Here is a 14,582-nt window from a genome sequence, read left to right on the forward strand (position 1 = left end):
TGAGTGAGAGCACATGCACGTGCACTCTGGGAAGGATGGGGTTACTTCTTAGTCATGGAAAACACTTCCTAAAGCAAAGGAAGCCATAAGAGAGAGACTGCCATAGAGAAGCCAACAGTCACAGGGCAGCAGGACTCACAGGTCTCTGAGTTTAGCTGGCTAACGACCGGCCAGCTGCCAACAACTCCGGCCAGAGCACAGGAACACAGTCAGGACAGCCATAAGCACAAAGCGGTGGCTGAACCGGGGGCCATCGAGGTGGGCAGCCTCGAGGAGGAAGAGCAGCTGGCAAAGGAGTCTGAGGGAGAAGCCTCAGGAGGCAGGAGGGAGGGGAGATGGCAGGTATCCAGAAGCTGCTGATAGAGAAAGATTTTAAGAACGACTTAGTGAACAGAGCTGAATGTTACCAAGAAGGTAGGCAGAACAGGGAGGACGGCTACGCCTCATTCCTGAAGATGTGGTGAACAGAACAGATCGGTAGTTACTCTTTCAAGAAATAAAATTCAGCATTTACTGAGATCTTTATGCTTAAGATATTTATCTTTTATCTTTACCTGGAAACATAAAATACGCTCATACGGACAATTACAGGCTACAGAGCAAATAAATCTAGCATCAACAGCGTACGCCTGGTGGGACAGTGAAGGAGCAGCAGGAGTGAGGTGAAGGGGAGTTCATTTCACCGGGAAAAGGAGAGTGCGAGTCAGGTTTTAAACAGGTGGGCTCACACCGACACAGACACACGGCAAGGAACATAAAATGACAAAGAGCAAGATGACAGTCTATGAAACAGAATGTAAATGACGTGGACATCTGCTGGGCCGTCCACCCAGCTCACCAGTTTCCTTCGCTGGTAGCTGCTCAGACCTGACCCACAAGAGAGGGCTCCCCGCAGCCATGTCTACACAACACACACACCCTGGGCCAACAGCCCTTGCTCCATGCAGATTGGTCCCAAGTGGGTACCTGACCCCAGCTGACCCCCAGTTTCTTCTCTAGGACTCTGGAAAGAGAAATTAGTCTCTCTCCAAGAAGCTGGACCAATGACAAAAAAAAAACTGTAGGAGTTGTCAGCAACCCTATTTCCTGCCATGTGGATGGAACCAAATAAAAGAAAAACAATAGCTTGTGATACAATGGTCAATTAATACTTAATAATTAAGGGTGCCTGGGTGGCTCAGTCAGTTAAGCACCTGCTATCAGCTCAGGTCATGATCCCAGAGTCCTGGGATCAAGTCCTGCATGCAGCTCCTTGCTCAGCGGGGAGCCTGCTTCTCCCTCTCCCTCTGCCTGCTGCTCCCCCTGCTTGTGTTCTCTCTTTGACAAATAAATAAAATCTCTGAAAACGAAAAAACAAAAAAACAAAACAAACCTAATTCCAGAAAGTCTATCTATACCAACTATTGTAGGCGGAACAGAAAGAAGTTCTTTTTTAAAATCTCTGTGCCACACCAAAACGCAATGAAAGGATATTGGAAGCAATACGATATTAACGGTTCTAAGAAAAGACTCGGACATGATAATTTTCAAACAAAGTAAAAACTGTTCGTTTTTAAAAGGGAGAAGGGGGGTGACGAAGGTAAAAAAAAAGTAAAACAGAGGAAGACGTTCTGTGCCACGTGGGCATGGAGGCGATGGCAGGAGGTGAGGCTGGGTGGAGCCCTCAAACCAGCGTTCCGGTGGGTGCCATGGCTCAGGGGGGTGAGAAGTAATTCAAGAGGGCAACAAAGAGCTTTGATCCAAAGGCTATCACGTGCAGACTGAAGACAACACACTCCTACAGCCTGTGAGAAGGTCCGAGAAACCAGCCAGGCTACACGCGCAGACACCCCTCTTAGCCACACTGAGTTTTTTCTCTCTCCAAGCTGCTCTGCAACCCTGAAGCCCAGGGAAACCAGGAGCCAGGAGCCAGGCCCATTTCCTCTCTCGGCTGGAGACAGAACTGGCCTGCTGACTGGTATCTGCACAACTACTCTTGCCTCTTCTACACAGCGGTCTTTCTAGAACTCAAATATGATCAAGTCACTGCCACACCTCACACCATCCCAGGGCTCCCAACCGGGCGTAGGGTAGATCCTTCCTCCTCTGCTTGGCCTGTAAGGCCTTCCATCACCCGATGCCTACCAACACCTCCATTTTAATCACCCATTGCTTCCCATTCTATCAAAACTCACTGAACCTAAAGCATCTACCCTGTGCCAGACACTGTTTTAGGTGAAAGGGATAAAATAATGGGTTAAGACATTCAAAGTCCCCATCTTCACGGAGCTTATACTTTACAAATGGAAGACACACAATAAACAAACACTTGGCTATGCATGTAATGCTAAGTAAGTGCTCGACAGAAAAACTGAGCAGAGCAAGACGATGGAGAGCAGCAGGGCGCTGTTTCCATCAGGGTAGTCAGGAAAGGCCTCGCTAATACATGGTCAAGACTGGACTGAAATGAGGGAAAAGCCATGAGAATGTGTGGCGTAAGAATGGTCTAGAGAGAGGGAGCCCCCGGAGTAGAAGCATACTTGGGTTCTTCTGAGGAACAGCAAGGTGAGGCTGGAGCGTAAGGAGCATGGGAGAGACTGACGGAGAAGAAGTCACAGAGGTGACAAGAGAGGCAACTGGGGGACAGAAACCATCCCCCGCAGGCCCTACAGCAAAGTAAGACTCCAACCTTCACTTGCCTCCCAGCCCCTCAGACACATGGTTTCACGCCTGTGAGGTTCCACGTATATAAGACACCCTTCCCCACCCATGGCCCATCCGGCAGACTTCTGTGCAGCTTTTGAACCCAAATGGGATGTCTGACCTCTATGAAAGCTTCTGGACATCCTCCAGCCAGGTAGACTTAAGCAGGCCCCTCCCTAGCTGTCTCAGCACCTTGACATACTGATCTGTAAATATTTATTTATGTGTCTGCTTCCCGAGAAGTCAGGGAGGGTTATAAATCACCTGTAGCCAGCACCTCGCTGAGCATGTACGTATATATATTCACATATTCATATTTATATTTATATATGTACATACATATATTTATATATAACTAGTGGTCAAAATTATTTGAGTTTAACTGCTGTTTGAACTAAAATATTAACTGGTAAGGAAGGAAAAATAGTATAAACTGAGCCATAAAAATTATAATGTAAATTACTACACATATAGGGAAAACTTCAATTACACACAAAAAAAGTCTAAACCTAAATGCTACAGTCATAAATAAATTTCAGAAATACATCCTCATACTGAAAAAAAGTAATAAAAGGAAACTGCTGTGTGGGGAGAAACACAGTATGTAGAGAAACAAGACAAGTAGGTAATTATGAACTCAATTAATTATAGGCAAATTTCCACCCACAAGCTAAAAAGGAGTATCCTCCGATCATATGGAATCCAGGACATCAGATGGCCCCATAAGGAAGGTAGGCCATTCTGTCAAAGATAAGCTCTCACTAAAGATAACTTCCCAAGGACACGTCCAGCAATTCCAGTGCTCAGAGGGGACAACAGGGGGAGGTGGGAAATGCTCATACCTCTGCATCCAGAGTGGCTGAAGCTACAATCAGTCGAAGATCCCCTCGCTTTCTCTGAATCTAAAAAAGAAGGCATTAGGAAACAATGAAACAGTGCTATACGTTCAGATGCTATCTTTTGGTACCTGCAATATACTTCAGAATAAATCAGCGTGTATTTTTGGGGAGTCAAGGAGGGCTTATAGAAACAAGACTGACCACAGGTTGGTAACTATTAAAGTCATAGGTGAAAAGGTGGTTCGTTATACTGTTCTTTCCAATTGTTTCAATAGCAAAATTTTCCAAAATAAAAAGATAAAAAAAAATGTTTATAGAAAGTTTAAAGGAGCTTTAGGAACTGAATTAGAATTTACCAGAAGTAAAACCATTTCTTCCTGATATTTGGGTCTCTGGATAGTCAGAATCTATGTGTAACCAGTTGAAGTATGAAAAAGTACATTAAAAGTAAACAATAAAGGGTAACACTGAGACAGAAATACGGACAAAAGATCTTAACGGTTACTCAAAGAAATGATTAACAGGCAGAGAAGAAACGATCATATAAAGTATAGCAAAAATATATAATAGCATGACATTACTTTTTCATTTATCGAACTGGCAAAGATTTATTTAAGGCTAATACTCAGGGCTGGCAAAGATTCAGTGAAATAAGCCTCTTATTATACTGCTCCCCAGAGAATAATAAGCAGGTGGGATAATCCGTCGTAAGTATCAAAAGCAGAAACCTTTTCCCAAAAAATGACATCACGAAAACAAGAACAATGATAACTACCATGTACTGAGTGATGTGCTGTTCCCGGGTCTCTGCCCACGGCCGTGCGTACACGCGCTGCACAGAGATGTCCGGCTGAGAAGGCTGAGGGCGTTGGAAGTCCAGAACACCCTCCCCTCACCTAGCGGGGGGCCGCCTCCCCGTGTGAGCACCTTGCTCTAATTTGAACACAGGTGGGCCTTCATAGTCTATTTGTGACTCGGGCCAGGCACCATCCGAAGAATTTTACGTGATCTTATTTAAGCCTCACAATAAACGATGATCTAGAACAGCTCTGTCCAAGAGAGCCCCCTCCAATGATGGAGAGGTCCTGTCCAACGCACGAGCCACTAGCCGCATGTGGTTACAGAGCTCTTGAAGTTTAGCCAATGTGACTGTATTTTCAATTTTATTCTATCTTAATTAACTGAAGCCTAACTGCCGCAGGTGGCTAGCGGCTGCCCAGAAGGAAGCGTAGAGACTTCTATTATCCCCATTTTAGAGAAGAGTAAACTCAGCAGGCAGAACCTGAACCCAGGCAGTCTGACCCGGAGTCCATGCTTTTAATCACCTTGGTCTACCCCCTCTTTCTAGACTCCTGTGATTGGGAATATGTCCAAAGGAACCAATCAGAAAATACAGGAAGGGAGGAAAGGTAAGGCTGAAATAAGGCTGGCCATGAGTTGTGATAGCTGAATCCAGATAATGGGCACAGAGGGGTCATTAAACCCTTCTCTTACTCTGCAGTATGTCTGAATAAAAAATAAAAAATATATATAAAAAAAAAAAAGCAAAACAGAAATGCAACAGATTTCGTTATAAAGGTTCTCACTGCAATACTTAAGATTTTTTTTAATTATTTATTTGAGAGAGAGAGACAGAGAGTGACAGAGAGCACAGGTGGGGAGGAGAGGAAGAAGCCGATGCAGGGCTCCATCCCAGGACCCTGAGATCATGACCTGAGCCGAAGGCAGATGTTTAACCAACCAAGTCACCCAGGCACCCCACACTGCAATATTATTTAAAATACTTCAAATCTGGAAGCCATATAAATGCTTAACTATAAGGGAAGAATCAAATACTTTATGGTAGAATCATATGATTGCATAGACATTATTAAATACAATGTCTTCAAGGAATGTTTAATGGCACAGAAAAATGATTTTGATATAGTATTAAGAAAAACATGTAAGATACAAATTCGTGCACACAGTCCAATCCCTATTATGCCAAAAAACAGATTCACATACACACACAGACACACAAAAAGAAGAAATATACCAACATTCCACCAGTGATTTTTCTCTGAATGGGTAGAATTATGCATCATTTTAATTCTTTTCCTTCATATTTGATTGGATTTTCCAAACTGCTACAATTACCTTCCTAATCAAGCAATAAAACAAAATGAAAACACAAAAACAAAAGTCTGGCAGCGAAGTCACACCTTTTTCAGCAGGCCAATGGCAATGTCTGTGTATAAGGTCCTCTCGTGGGCTTCATCGAGCATGATAGCACTAAGAAGCAAAGGGAAGACTTGGTGAGCATCGAACAAACCATCCACGTAATCCCGCCCAGATCATCAAAGGGACTTGTGTGTGTCCAGTCCCCATGAGATCAACTTGTATCAAAAGCTGAGCTAAGTAACTCCCTTGACAAGGAGGGAACTATTAAAGCTAATAAAAATGGTGACATCAACATATCTTGGTGAAGAAAGCCGTATATTTATTGCTACCTTTTAGGAGTTTTATAACCCACAGTGGATTCTAAGAGGACCCTAATACCTGATTTTTAAATTACGATATAACACATACCCCCCCAGAGCACATAAAAATCGGAACAAGGCCCCACCACCTGAAGACTGTTAAGCTTCAGAGAACAGCACAGAGACGCGTGATCACAGCTGTGTCGCGTGTGTACCTGAGACTCAAATGTAACGTCCTTCCCCAGAATACCACAGAGGCTGTGTAGGACAATGTCAATGCCAAGAGTAAGGGACAAAGACGCACAAAGAGGGAGACAGTGTAAATAACTATCTGGACTCTGCATATCACATGACACAAAACACTTCTGTGCTGTGATCTGCAGTCACCATCAATCGTGGGACATAACAGAGGCAAGATAAGTAAGACAAGTCAACAGATTATTCAAATAATGACAGGGAGGGATTTTAATGTGCCCATTTTTTGCTGTTAGTTAATTCTGAGAAAGCATCAGAGGTCCAACAGCCAGGTAAAGAGAAAAGCTTTGGGGCAGCTGAAGGCGGTCGTTAAGTCCCAGATATGAAAACAATTGCTTCTCAATCTACTTGGGGGCTTTCAAAACTTCACGAAAGTTACCACAGGAAAAACATATTTACCTATATCTTGTTAATAATGGATCAACCATCATTTCCCTGACCAGCATTCCATCAGTCAGGAACTAAAAAACAAAAACACAAAGTTTTAGAAATAATTCATTTACTGTACATTAATGATCTTTTCAAAAAAGTGTAACTAAATGCATACAACCCCTTCCCCAGTGTGTGTACAAAACAATTCCCACAAAGGACCATGAGGAAATGCCCCAACGCTTTAGGAATCAAGCAACAGCACTGGTCACAAACAAGACTTCAATCACGGGGTCCTCAGCCTGCAAATCTTCCAGCAGAATGCCACCAGCATTTACTATCTGAACATTGGTTCAGCCCTGTTTCCTCTGGGCCTGCACTACTGGCACTGTGGACGAATGGGCAGTGAAGACAAATCCTGTCTGCACAAAGGAAGGCCACGAGTCTGACATCGTTGCTCTTAAAATGTCCCAAAGATAGCAGACCAGCAGCTCTTGAGGTTACTACCCTCAGCGTCGACTGCTATTCCCTTAGAGAGGCTGGACAGGGCTGTGGTTAAGAACAGAGGCCTGGTGTCAGTGGGCTGGGAGCCCAGATCCTCATTCTGCCTCTTACTTACTAGCTGTGTGAGCCTTGGGCAAGTTACCTATCCTCTCTGAGCCTGAGTTCTCACTTGTAAAATGGAAACAATAAAATTATCTACCTCAGAGGGTTATTGTGGGACTTAAGAGACAGTACAGGTAAAGTGTTCAGCACAGGACCTGGCACACAGTGTTCAAGAGTATCGGGAGGGGCCTGGGTGGCACAGTCAGTTAAGCAGCCGACTCTTGATTTCGGCTCAGGTCATGATCTCTGGGTCATGGGATCAAGCCCCTTGTCAGGCCCCACGCTGGGCATGGAGCCTGCTTAAGATTCTGTCTCTCTCCCTCTCCCTCTGTTGCTCCGCCTCTAAAATAAATAAATCTTCAAAAAAAAAAAAAGAGTATCAGCTATTATTATTTAGGATTAATGAATGTTTATAAAATGCTTCAGAAACGCAGTAACATGTTATTACTGCCGCCCAAAATTAACTCAGTTCTTGAACAAGGTTAACCATCTCCCTGCACGCTGTAGCTTAGCGTTTTTATTTTTTGTTTCATTTTTAAGAACAGGATATGTTTCCATCCCATTTTTCTTGGGCCTGGTACCAGTTGCCACATACACACAGCAGTGAGGACGACCTGCCACGAATGACAGGCGCCAGTTAAGAGCAGAGCGCCTACAACGATGACCAAATGGAATACAAAAGCTTTTCGTGAAAGATTCAAAAACAACCATTTGGTTACATAACCCACTAAAAATTACCTACTTTAAATACAGTTGATGGTACAGGAGAATATTCTCTTTACCCAGCAAAATGGATCTCAAAGGTAACAAAATACAAAAATTTAGAAAATAAGATCCCTATTCTTATAAATCACTACCTTATCTGGTTCATCTGATCATTTTCAACTTTCCTCTGTGGCAACCGAGAGGAAACTGAGATTCCCATTAAGCAATTTCCATCCCACTGTTGTGCGGTATCGTCTGACCCACACGACTCCAGCCCTGGGCTGCAGAGCAGGTGTTCTGCTGATGGAACACTGATACCTGCAGATACTCACTAGGTCAGCGGCAGCAACTAGGTCAGAGAACACGCAAGTAAAATCCAGCATCACGCAAACGTGAGAAAGTCCGAACTTGTGAAAACAATATTTGTGAATTCTAGACTTTATCAATTTAGACTGCCTTGTCCCTGTTTTTCAGTCTTTTACAGGCAAGTTTCTGTATTCTGACAGCTATGTGGATTGGTGGAAAAACAATAAAACACATATAAGAAAGGGCAGCCTTGAGTCTTGGCTCTATCACCAACGGGCACATACGTCAAGCAAGTCATTCAACCTCCGGGACCTCAAGCTCTTCATCTGTAGAACCAAGCGCTCAACCTTCCTTCCGAGGTCCCTTCTGGGCCATGATTCAAGGACTCTCTGAGACAGCTCCACACCTCCACACAGACTAAACTCCCTGAGAACAGGGTGATTTCATACACTTTCTGCCCTAGGATCAGGGTCCCAGTCAGCAGCGATTTTACATGTTTTTAATTCCCCCCCAAATAATCTTCTTCCTGGTTTGCAGCAGCAAAAGCAGTGTGAGCACTTCACCTTGATTCTCGTGGCCAGCGGGTCGGTGCAGTCGTCAAAGCGGATGCAGTAACCCACCTCGTGGCCCAGCACTGCACCCCTTTCCTCGGCTACTCTCCCTGCAACCTTTGGGAAGAAAGATCATGCTGAAAATAGAGACATAGAAATTACTGCACAGAGCACATACTACAGAAAAGCTAGTATTTTTTTTTTAAAGATTTTATTTATTTATTTGACAGAGATAGAGACAACCAGCGAGAGAGGGAACACAAGCAGGGGGAGTGGGAGAGGAAGAAGCAGGCTCATAGCAGAGGAGCCTGACGTGGGGCTCGATCCCACAACGCCGGGATCACGCCCTGAGCCAAAGGCAGACGCTTAACCGCTGTGCCACCCAGGCGCCCCAAAAGCTAGTATTTTTTTTTAAATAAGTATGTGAACACAGCAGAGAATGAGAAGAAAAGGGGCAGGTCATCAGAGAACAAGCGATTTATTCACTTTGTGTCTCACTCCTACAACCGACTTGGGGCAACTTATAATTAACTTATAATGTATCGTATAACAATAAGCAACACAAATGGAATCACATAAAGATGTTACAGATCAGGACCACAGAAATGGCAGATAAAATGCAAAAGATCAAAGCCAATGAGAAAATTTTAAAACACAGATATGCCTAAATTTTTCAGCTGAGCCACAAATCAGCTCAGCATTTCCTGGCAGTCGAAGCAAAAAGTGGAAGAAATGACAAGATTCACCGCAGTAAAGCTTTCTTAGCTGGGGAAACATTTTCACATCTCTGTGCCTCGAAATAAAGTACCTTCTACTGGACCACGAAGGCGGAGAATAGGAAAGACCAAATTCCACACTGGGCCAAGGTCACCTTCTCTTTCGAGGCAGAAGAACATTTCCTGCGCCAGATTACCTAAAACAATTTGCAACAGTGCCCCAGCTACCAAAAGCATTAAAAGGGGAAATAAAGACAAGAATGCAGGTTAAGAAAATGAAAGCAATGAAAAGAGGGAGAAAAGCGGATGAGAAGGTAAATGAAGAATCCAAGCTAACATAATAGTGTAAAAGCAGAAAACAAATACATAACATAGTATGAAGACCACGAACCACAGATATATTTTTCACTGACCAATATATGACAAATAAAAGGTGAGCACAGGAAAGACAAAACAAAAACCCAACAGCAAGATCTCCTACTACCCCTAGAAGGCTCTTCAGAGGTTATCAAATTCTAATAGAAAATATTTAAAATGATAAATAAATCGACGTGGAAGAGCAATAAGAAGAAACTAAAGAGTTGAACATTCATTATATAAACTGCCTAACTGAAAAGAACTAAAGGAAAACCGTATGAGAGGCTTCCTGGGGACCTGGCACAGCGCCCCCCATGTGAGGCAGGCAGTTAGTGCCCTCCGTCTGCAGGTGAGGCCACCTCTCCACGGACTCTGTGAGTCCTGAGCCTGGAACGTAGGCTGGCACAGGAGGTGCCCTGAGGCACGTTCCGCTACACCAGGCGTTCCCTGACCATAGGTGTTTAAGAAACTGAAAAGCAGGTGAGGATTAGAGGGGCTCTGCCTAACGACTTGGAATTCCAGACCTGGCAGGCCAAAGCAGAACCAATCATTCTGCAGCTGGTCCACAGCACGTGGTCTTTGAAAGCTCCTGAGGAGATCAGAAATCCATCCTACATTGTTGCCCTACCTCTGCCAGTTCTATGTCCTGCCAACCAGGATTTCACCGGGAAAATTTCCTTATTGTTTCAATTTCAACTCTACAGATCATTATACTACAAATCTCAGAAAATGGTACAGACAAAATGTGTACGTAGAGCTATGAGGAGTTAATGGGAAAACAGGATTGTAACAATGAGTATAAATGGACCAACCCTCTCTGTAAAAATATAATCATTTTATGGTTCTAGAAGGTAAAAAGTCAAACGTATTTATTCTTATTATTTCACTGTTTGTATACATTTGCTATTAAACATATTTTATTTTAAACTCTTTTATTTTATTCTTTCATGTATGATCACACCACTGGACATTTGAAAGGTCATATTCTATCGGCTTTCTAACAGATTTTTACCTCTATTATTTAGGTTTTACTCCCGTAACTTCATCAATTGGCCTGGATAAATACTATCTATTTGACTGAGGCAAAGAAATACAGGGAAAGGGAGGCCCAGAGAGAAAGAAAATCCCCTCACTGAGCCCTTACCACCTGCAGGTTCTAGGCTCCAAGTTTTCATAAACTGTATCTCACTAAATATGCACATAGCCCATGAGTTGGGTAAGATACCCTCATTTTTACAAAAAAAGAAACTGAAATAAGACAGGTTTAGAGCTTGTCCTGAGTCACAGGTCAAGGCAGGGCTTGGTCTGGGAGACAAACCCAGACCCTATGAGCCCAGTGAACATGCTCGTTAGTCTCACAGAGATCAAGCAATGGTTCATGCCATCTGTTCTTAGGCTCTGAGACTGTTTTCCGAGTTTAGTCTGCACACAAAGTACTGAGATGTACCATTTCAAACTTGACAGCTCTATTAATACTCCACCGTTAATTTATACACTCTTTGCTCTTTCAAGAGAAGGCATGGGGTTTCATGGAAATTATCCATAGCTACACATTTGGAGCTAAATGCAAAGTGATTAAGAGCAAAGATTCCCAACTACAAACAGGAAAAACTGCTTTAATTTCTAAGTAACTGAGTCATCTTTCAGTAACATAAAAGGTTAAGTCTAAACACTGCAGTATAGTTTCCCAACTGGTATCTCTATATTTACTTAACACACACAAGACTCAGAAAATATCTATCAGTAATTTCCACCTTGAAGACAATTAGAAAGTGAACTCTGGGGAAAAGGATAACACAATAATGAAAACTTAGTACTGGGCAAAAGTAACTCAAGGCAACAGAATTAATTCCTTGTCCAGGTAAGGATGACAAAATAAAGGCACCCCTCATCTCCTCTGAGAGCTGATTTAAAACACCAAAAGAAGTAAAAATATTAGCAACCAAACCCTACATCTTCGATGAAAGAAGGAAACAGCCACAAGCCCAGACAATAAACTAGGAAGCACGGCTGCCAAATACTGTGAGGTCTGAGTCCAGAAGAGAGGCTCCGGCCTCCCCACAACGCCAGCGCACTACTGGCTCTCTTGCTGTGGATGTCACCTCCCTACCAGGCAGGGCAGACAACGCCTACTTTAGGAAGACAAGAAGCAGCAGGGTGTTCAGGCACAGAAGACACAGGAAATGTTTCCAGAGACCCATTTTGAGAGCAAACAACCACAAGGGAGAAAGAACTGAAGGAGAGGCAGGCAGCAAGTATCAAGTCCTAAATCAGACAGCCCACAGCATTTCATCGTGCACCATTACAGACCTCTGCAATCACTAAGGAGTGCACCTCCAGACCCTCACCCTCAACCCGTCCCAGCAAAAGAGGAAAAGAGATTTGGTGGGCGGCCTTGCACGAGCCCGACCAGCACCACCTCACAGCTCTGCAGCCATCAGTGGTTCAACTCAAAGGTAAGTAATTTCGATCAAAGTCCAAACGCCAGTCCACTGCATTAAAGCTGACCAAGAAGGAAAGAAAGACAGGAAAACAAGCAAAAAAGCAGTTTAAAAAGAAACTTTAAAAAATATATTTTCCAAAGAAACAGCAGAATTCAGTTAAAGGAATCCAGTTTCAAAGAAACCATAAGCTTGAGCTAAAAACAGCTTAAGACAGAAAGACAAAGTCAAAGGACAGTCAAGGAGACACAAGGTCTGAAAAGGACAGGTCAGAAGCCAGTCTGCGGAGGTCCCCCAAAACTCATAGCTCAGATATGACAGACACGTGAGAGGCTTTTCTCAAATTTGAGAACAATCCCCAAATTTATACAATGCTACAAACAGCCAGTTATAAAGTTAAAGAAACGTTTCCACAGTGGCAATAATAAAAAGCAAATCTGAATCAACTATGTTAGGGAAACACTAAAATATTGCTCTACTTCCTCCATAAGAAAAGAACAGAAAATCATTCTCACGTGAAGAGGTGACCCATGAGAATGTAGCCAACAACTGCAGGGGAAAAAGATTTACAGAAATGTGTCAGGCAGGTGGTGCATGGGTGACTCAGTAGGTTAAGCATCCAACTCTTGATTTAGGCTCAGGTCATGATTTCAGGGTCATGAGATTGAGCCCCACACTGGGCTCTGCACTGAAAATGGAGACTGTTTAAGATTCTCTCCACCACCACCCCCTTCACCACCCGTCTCATGCACTCTCTCTTTAAAAAAAAAAAAAAAGAAAAGAAAAGAAAAGAAAAGAAAAGCAATGTGTCAGGCACATTTGAAATTGTTACAGGTAGTTTCCTGTTACAAAACAGCAAAGGCACACTTATTCTTTCTACATGTCCCCGTTTGTTATGTTACTCTTCCGGATTTTTTTAAATGTTTGTCATATTATCAGCTTTTCAATCTGTAATGTATTGTAATATCTCCTCCCATTCTACATATTCACTTCTCTTTTAAAGAAAAAAAAAGTGATTCGAAGAAGCGATCATGAGACCCAGGTAGACATATAAAGGAACCAAAACAGGATACCTTTGACTAAAAACAATCATGAACATTGTGAACAGGCTTAGAGACACCTCACAAAAGAAACTGGAAAAGAGCAGATGATTCCAGAGATGGTGATAAATACTCAAAACAGACAAAGGAGATTTAATACACACTCAACTGATGCCCTTAGAAAAAAGAAGAACATATATGAGAAGATATAACAGAAGAAAACCCAAGATTTAAACCTGAAGACTCAAAGTTCTTCCATATTTAAGAAAAAATGAGACTGAACAATCAGCATCGAGATACTTGGCACAAGAACAAGCTTACAAGCATCCAAGCAGGAAAAGGGAGCCAGGAAGGAAGTGGTGAGAGAGCCCGCTGGAACTCAGACTTCTGCACAGTGATCCTCCGTGTCAAAGGGCGGCGCACAACGTCTGCACAGCTCCCAGGGAAAGAGAGGGCAAAGCCAGAGTTTCATAACAAACACCACAACCAAACATTCTCAGGCTACGGCAAAATGAACCATTCAAGGTTAGCAAAACCATGGTAGAGAATTAGTGATGAACACTGCATCTATTTAAACTAGAATTAAAGTTAATCAGCTGCGGGAGTTATGATTACAGAAAAGAACATGCACTTATACCCTTGAAATGAAAGTCATAGCACTGCATCTATAACAAACAGAGGAAGAAATGCAGAAAGAATAACTGCCTTTTGTAACAGGAAACTACCTGTAACAGTTTCAAAAACAAGTAACATCATAAAGCTTTCCATAATCTTGTTTCCTAGTTTTTAAGCTTCCATACATTCTCATGTGGTGAACACATATTTCTCCAAAGTTCAGTAACTACTCCTGTTTCACTTCAGTTTCCCCTTTTGTGAAATTTAACAAAAGCAAATGCATAGCTGGCATCCCATTTCTGTAGAATTACTTCTATCCATCCAATGCACCACTCAGCTTCATGTGAACATAACGGCAAAGCTTGGAATGATGTTCACAAATGCTCACAAGGTTTTCGCTGGGTGGTGACATTTTTATTTATTTTTTCTTTGTTTTGACTTCCTCTGTACTTTATTACTACTTAAAAATTTCTAATGTGCAGGTGTCAATTTTACAAAAATAAGCAGGTCGTAGTTCTTTTTCAACTGAAGAATTAAACACTCAAGGAGCCACACCATATTCATTTGGGGATTTGAGGAAACAAGAAAAAAATAAGTCACTGAAACAGAAGACACAGATGGAGTTTTTGCAATATGGAAAG

The 14,582-nt window shown here is 42.7% G+C and overlaps 1 protein-coding gene across 1 annotated transcript in view; it reads right to left on the bottom strand.

The window, feature by feature from the left end:
• Positions 1-14,582, bottom strand: part of DHX35 (DEAH-box helicase 35) — a 64,132-nt gene that overhangs the window by 34,356 nt on the left and 15,194 nt on the right. Inside the window, exons 5-8 of the mRNA XM_002915160.4 lie at positions 8,785-8,889; positions 6,635-6,696; positions 5,723-5,792; positions 3,525-3,584 (exon numbers count right to left, since the gene is read on the bottom strand). Of these exons, the coding sequence (XP_002915206.1) occupies positions 3,525-3,584; positions 5,723-5,792; positions 6,635-6,696; positions 8,785-8,889 (297 nt within the window). The remainder of the gene's footprint in view (positions 1-3,524; positions 3,585-5,722; positions 5,793-6,634; positions 6,697-8,784; positions 8,890-14,582) is intronic.

Source organism: Ailuropoda melanoleuca, chromosome 13 (genome assembly GCF_002007445.2).
Source record: "Ailuropoda melanoleuca isolate Jingjing chromosome 13, ASM200744v2, whole genome shotgun sequence".
Classification (NCBI taxonomy): Eukaryota; Metazoa; Chordata; class Mammalia; order Carnivora; family Ursidae; genus Ailuropoda; species Ailuropoda melanoleuca.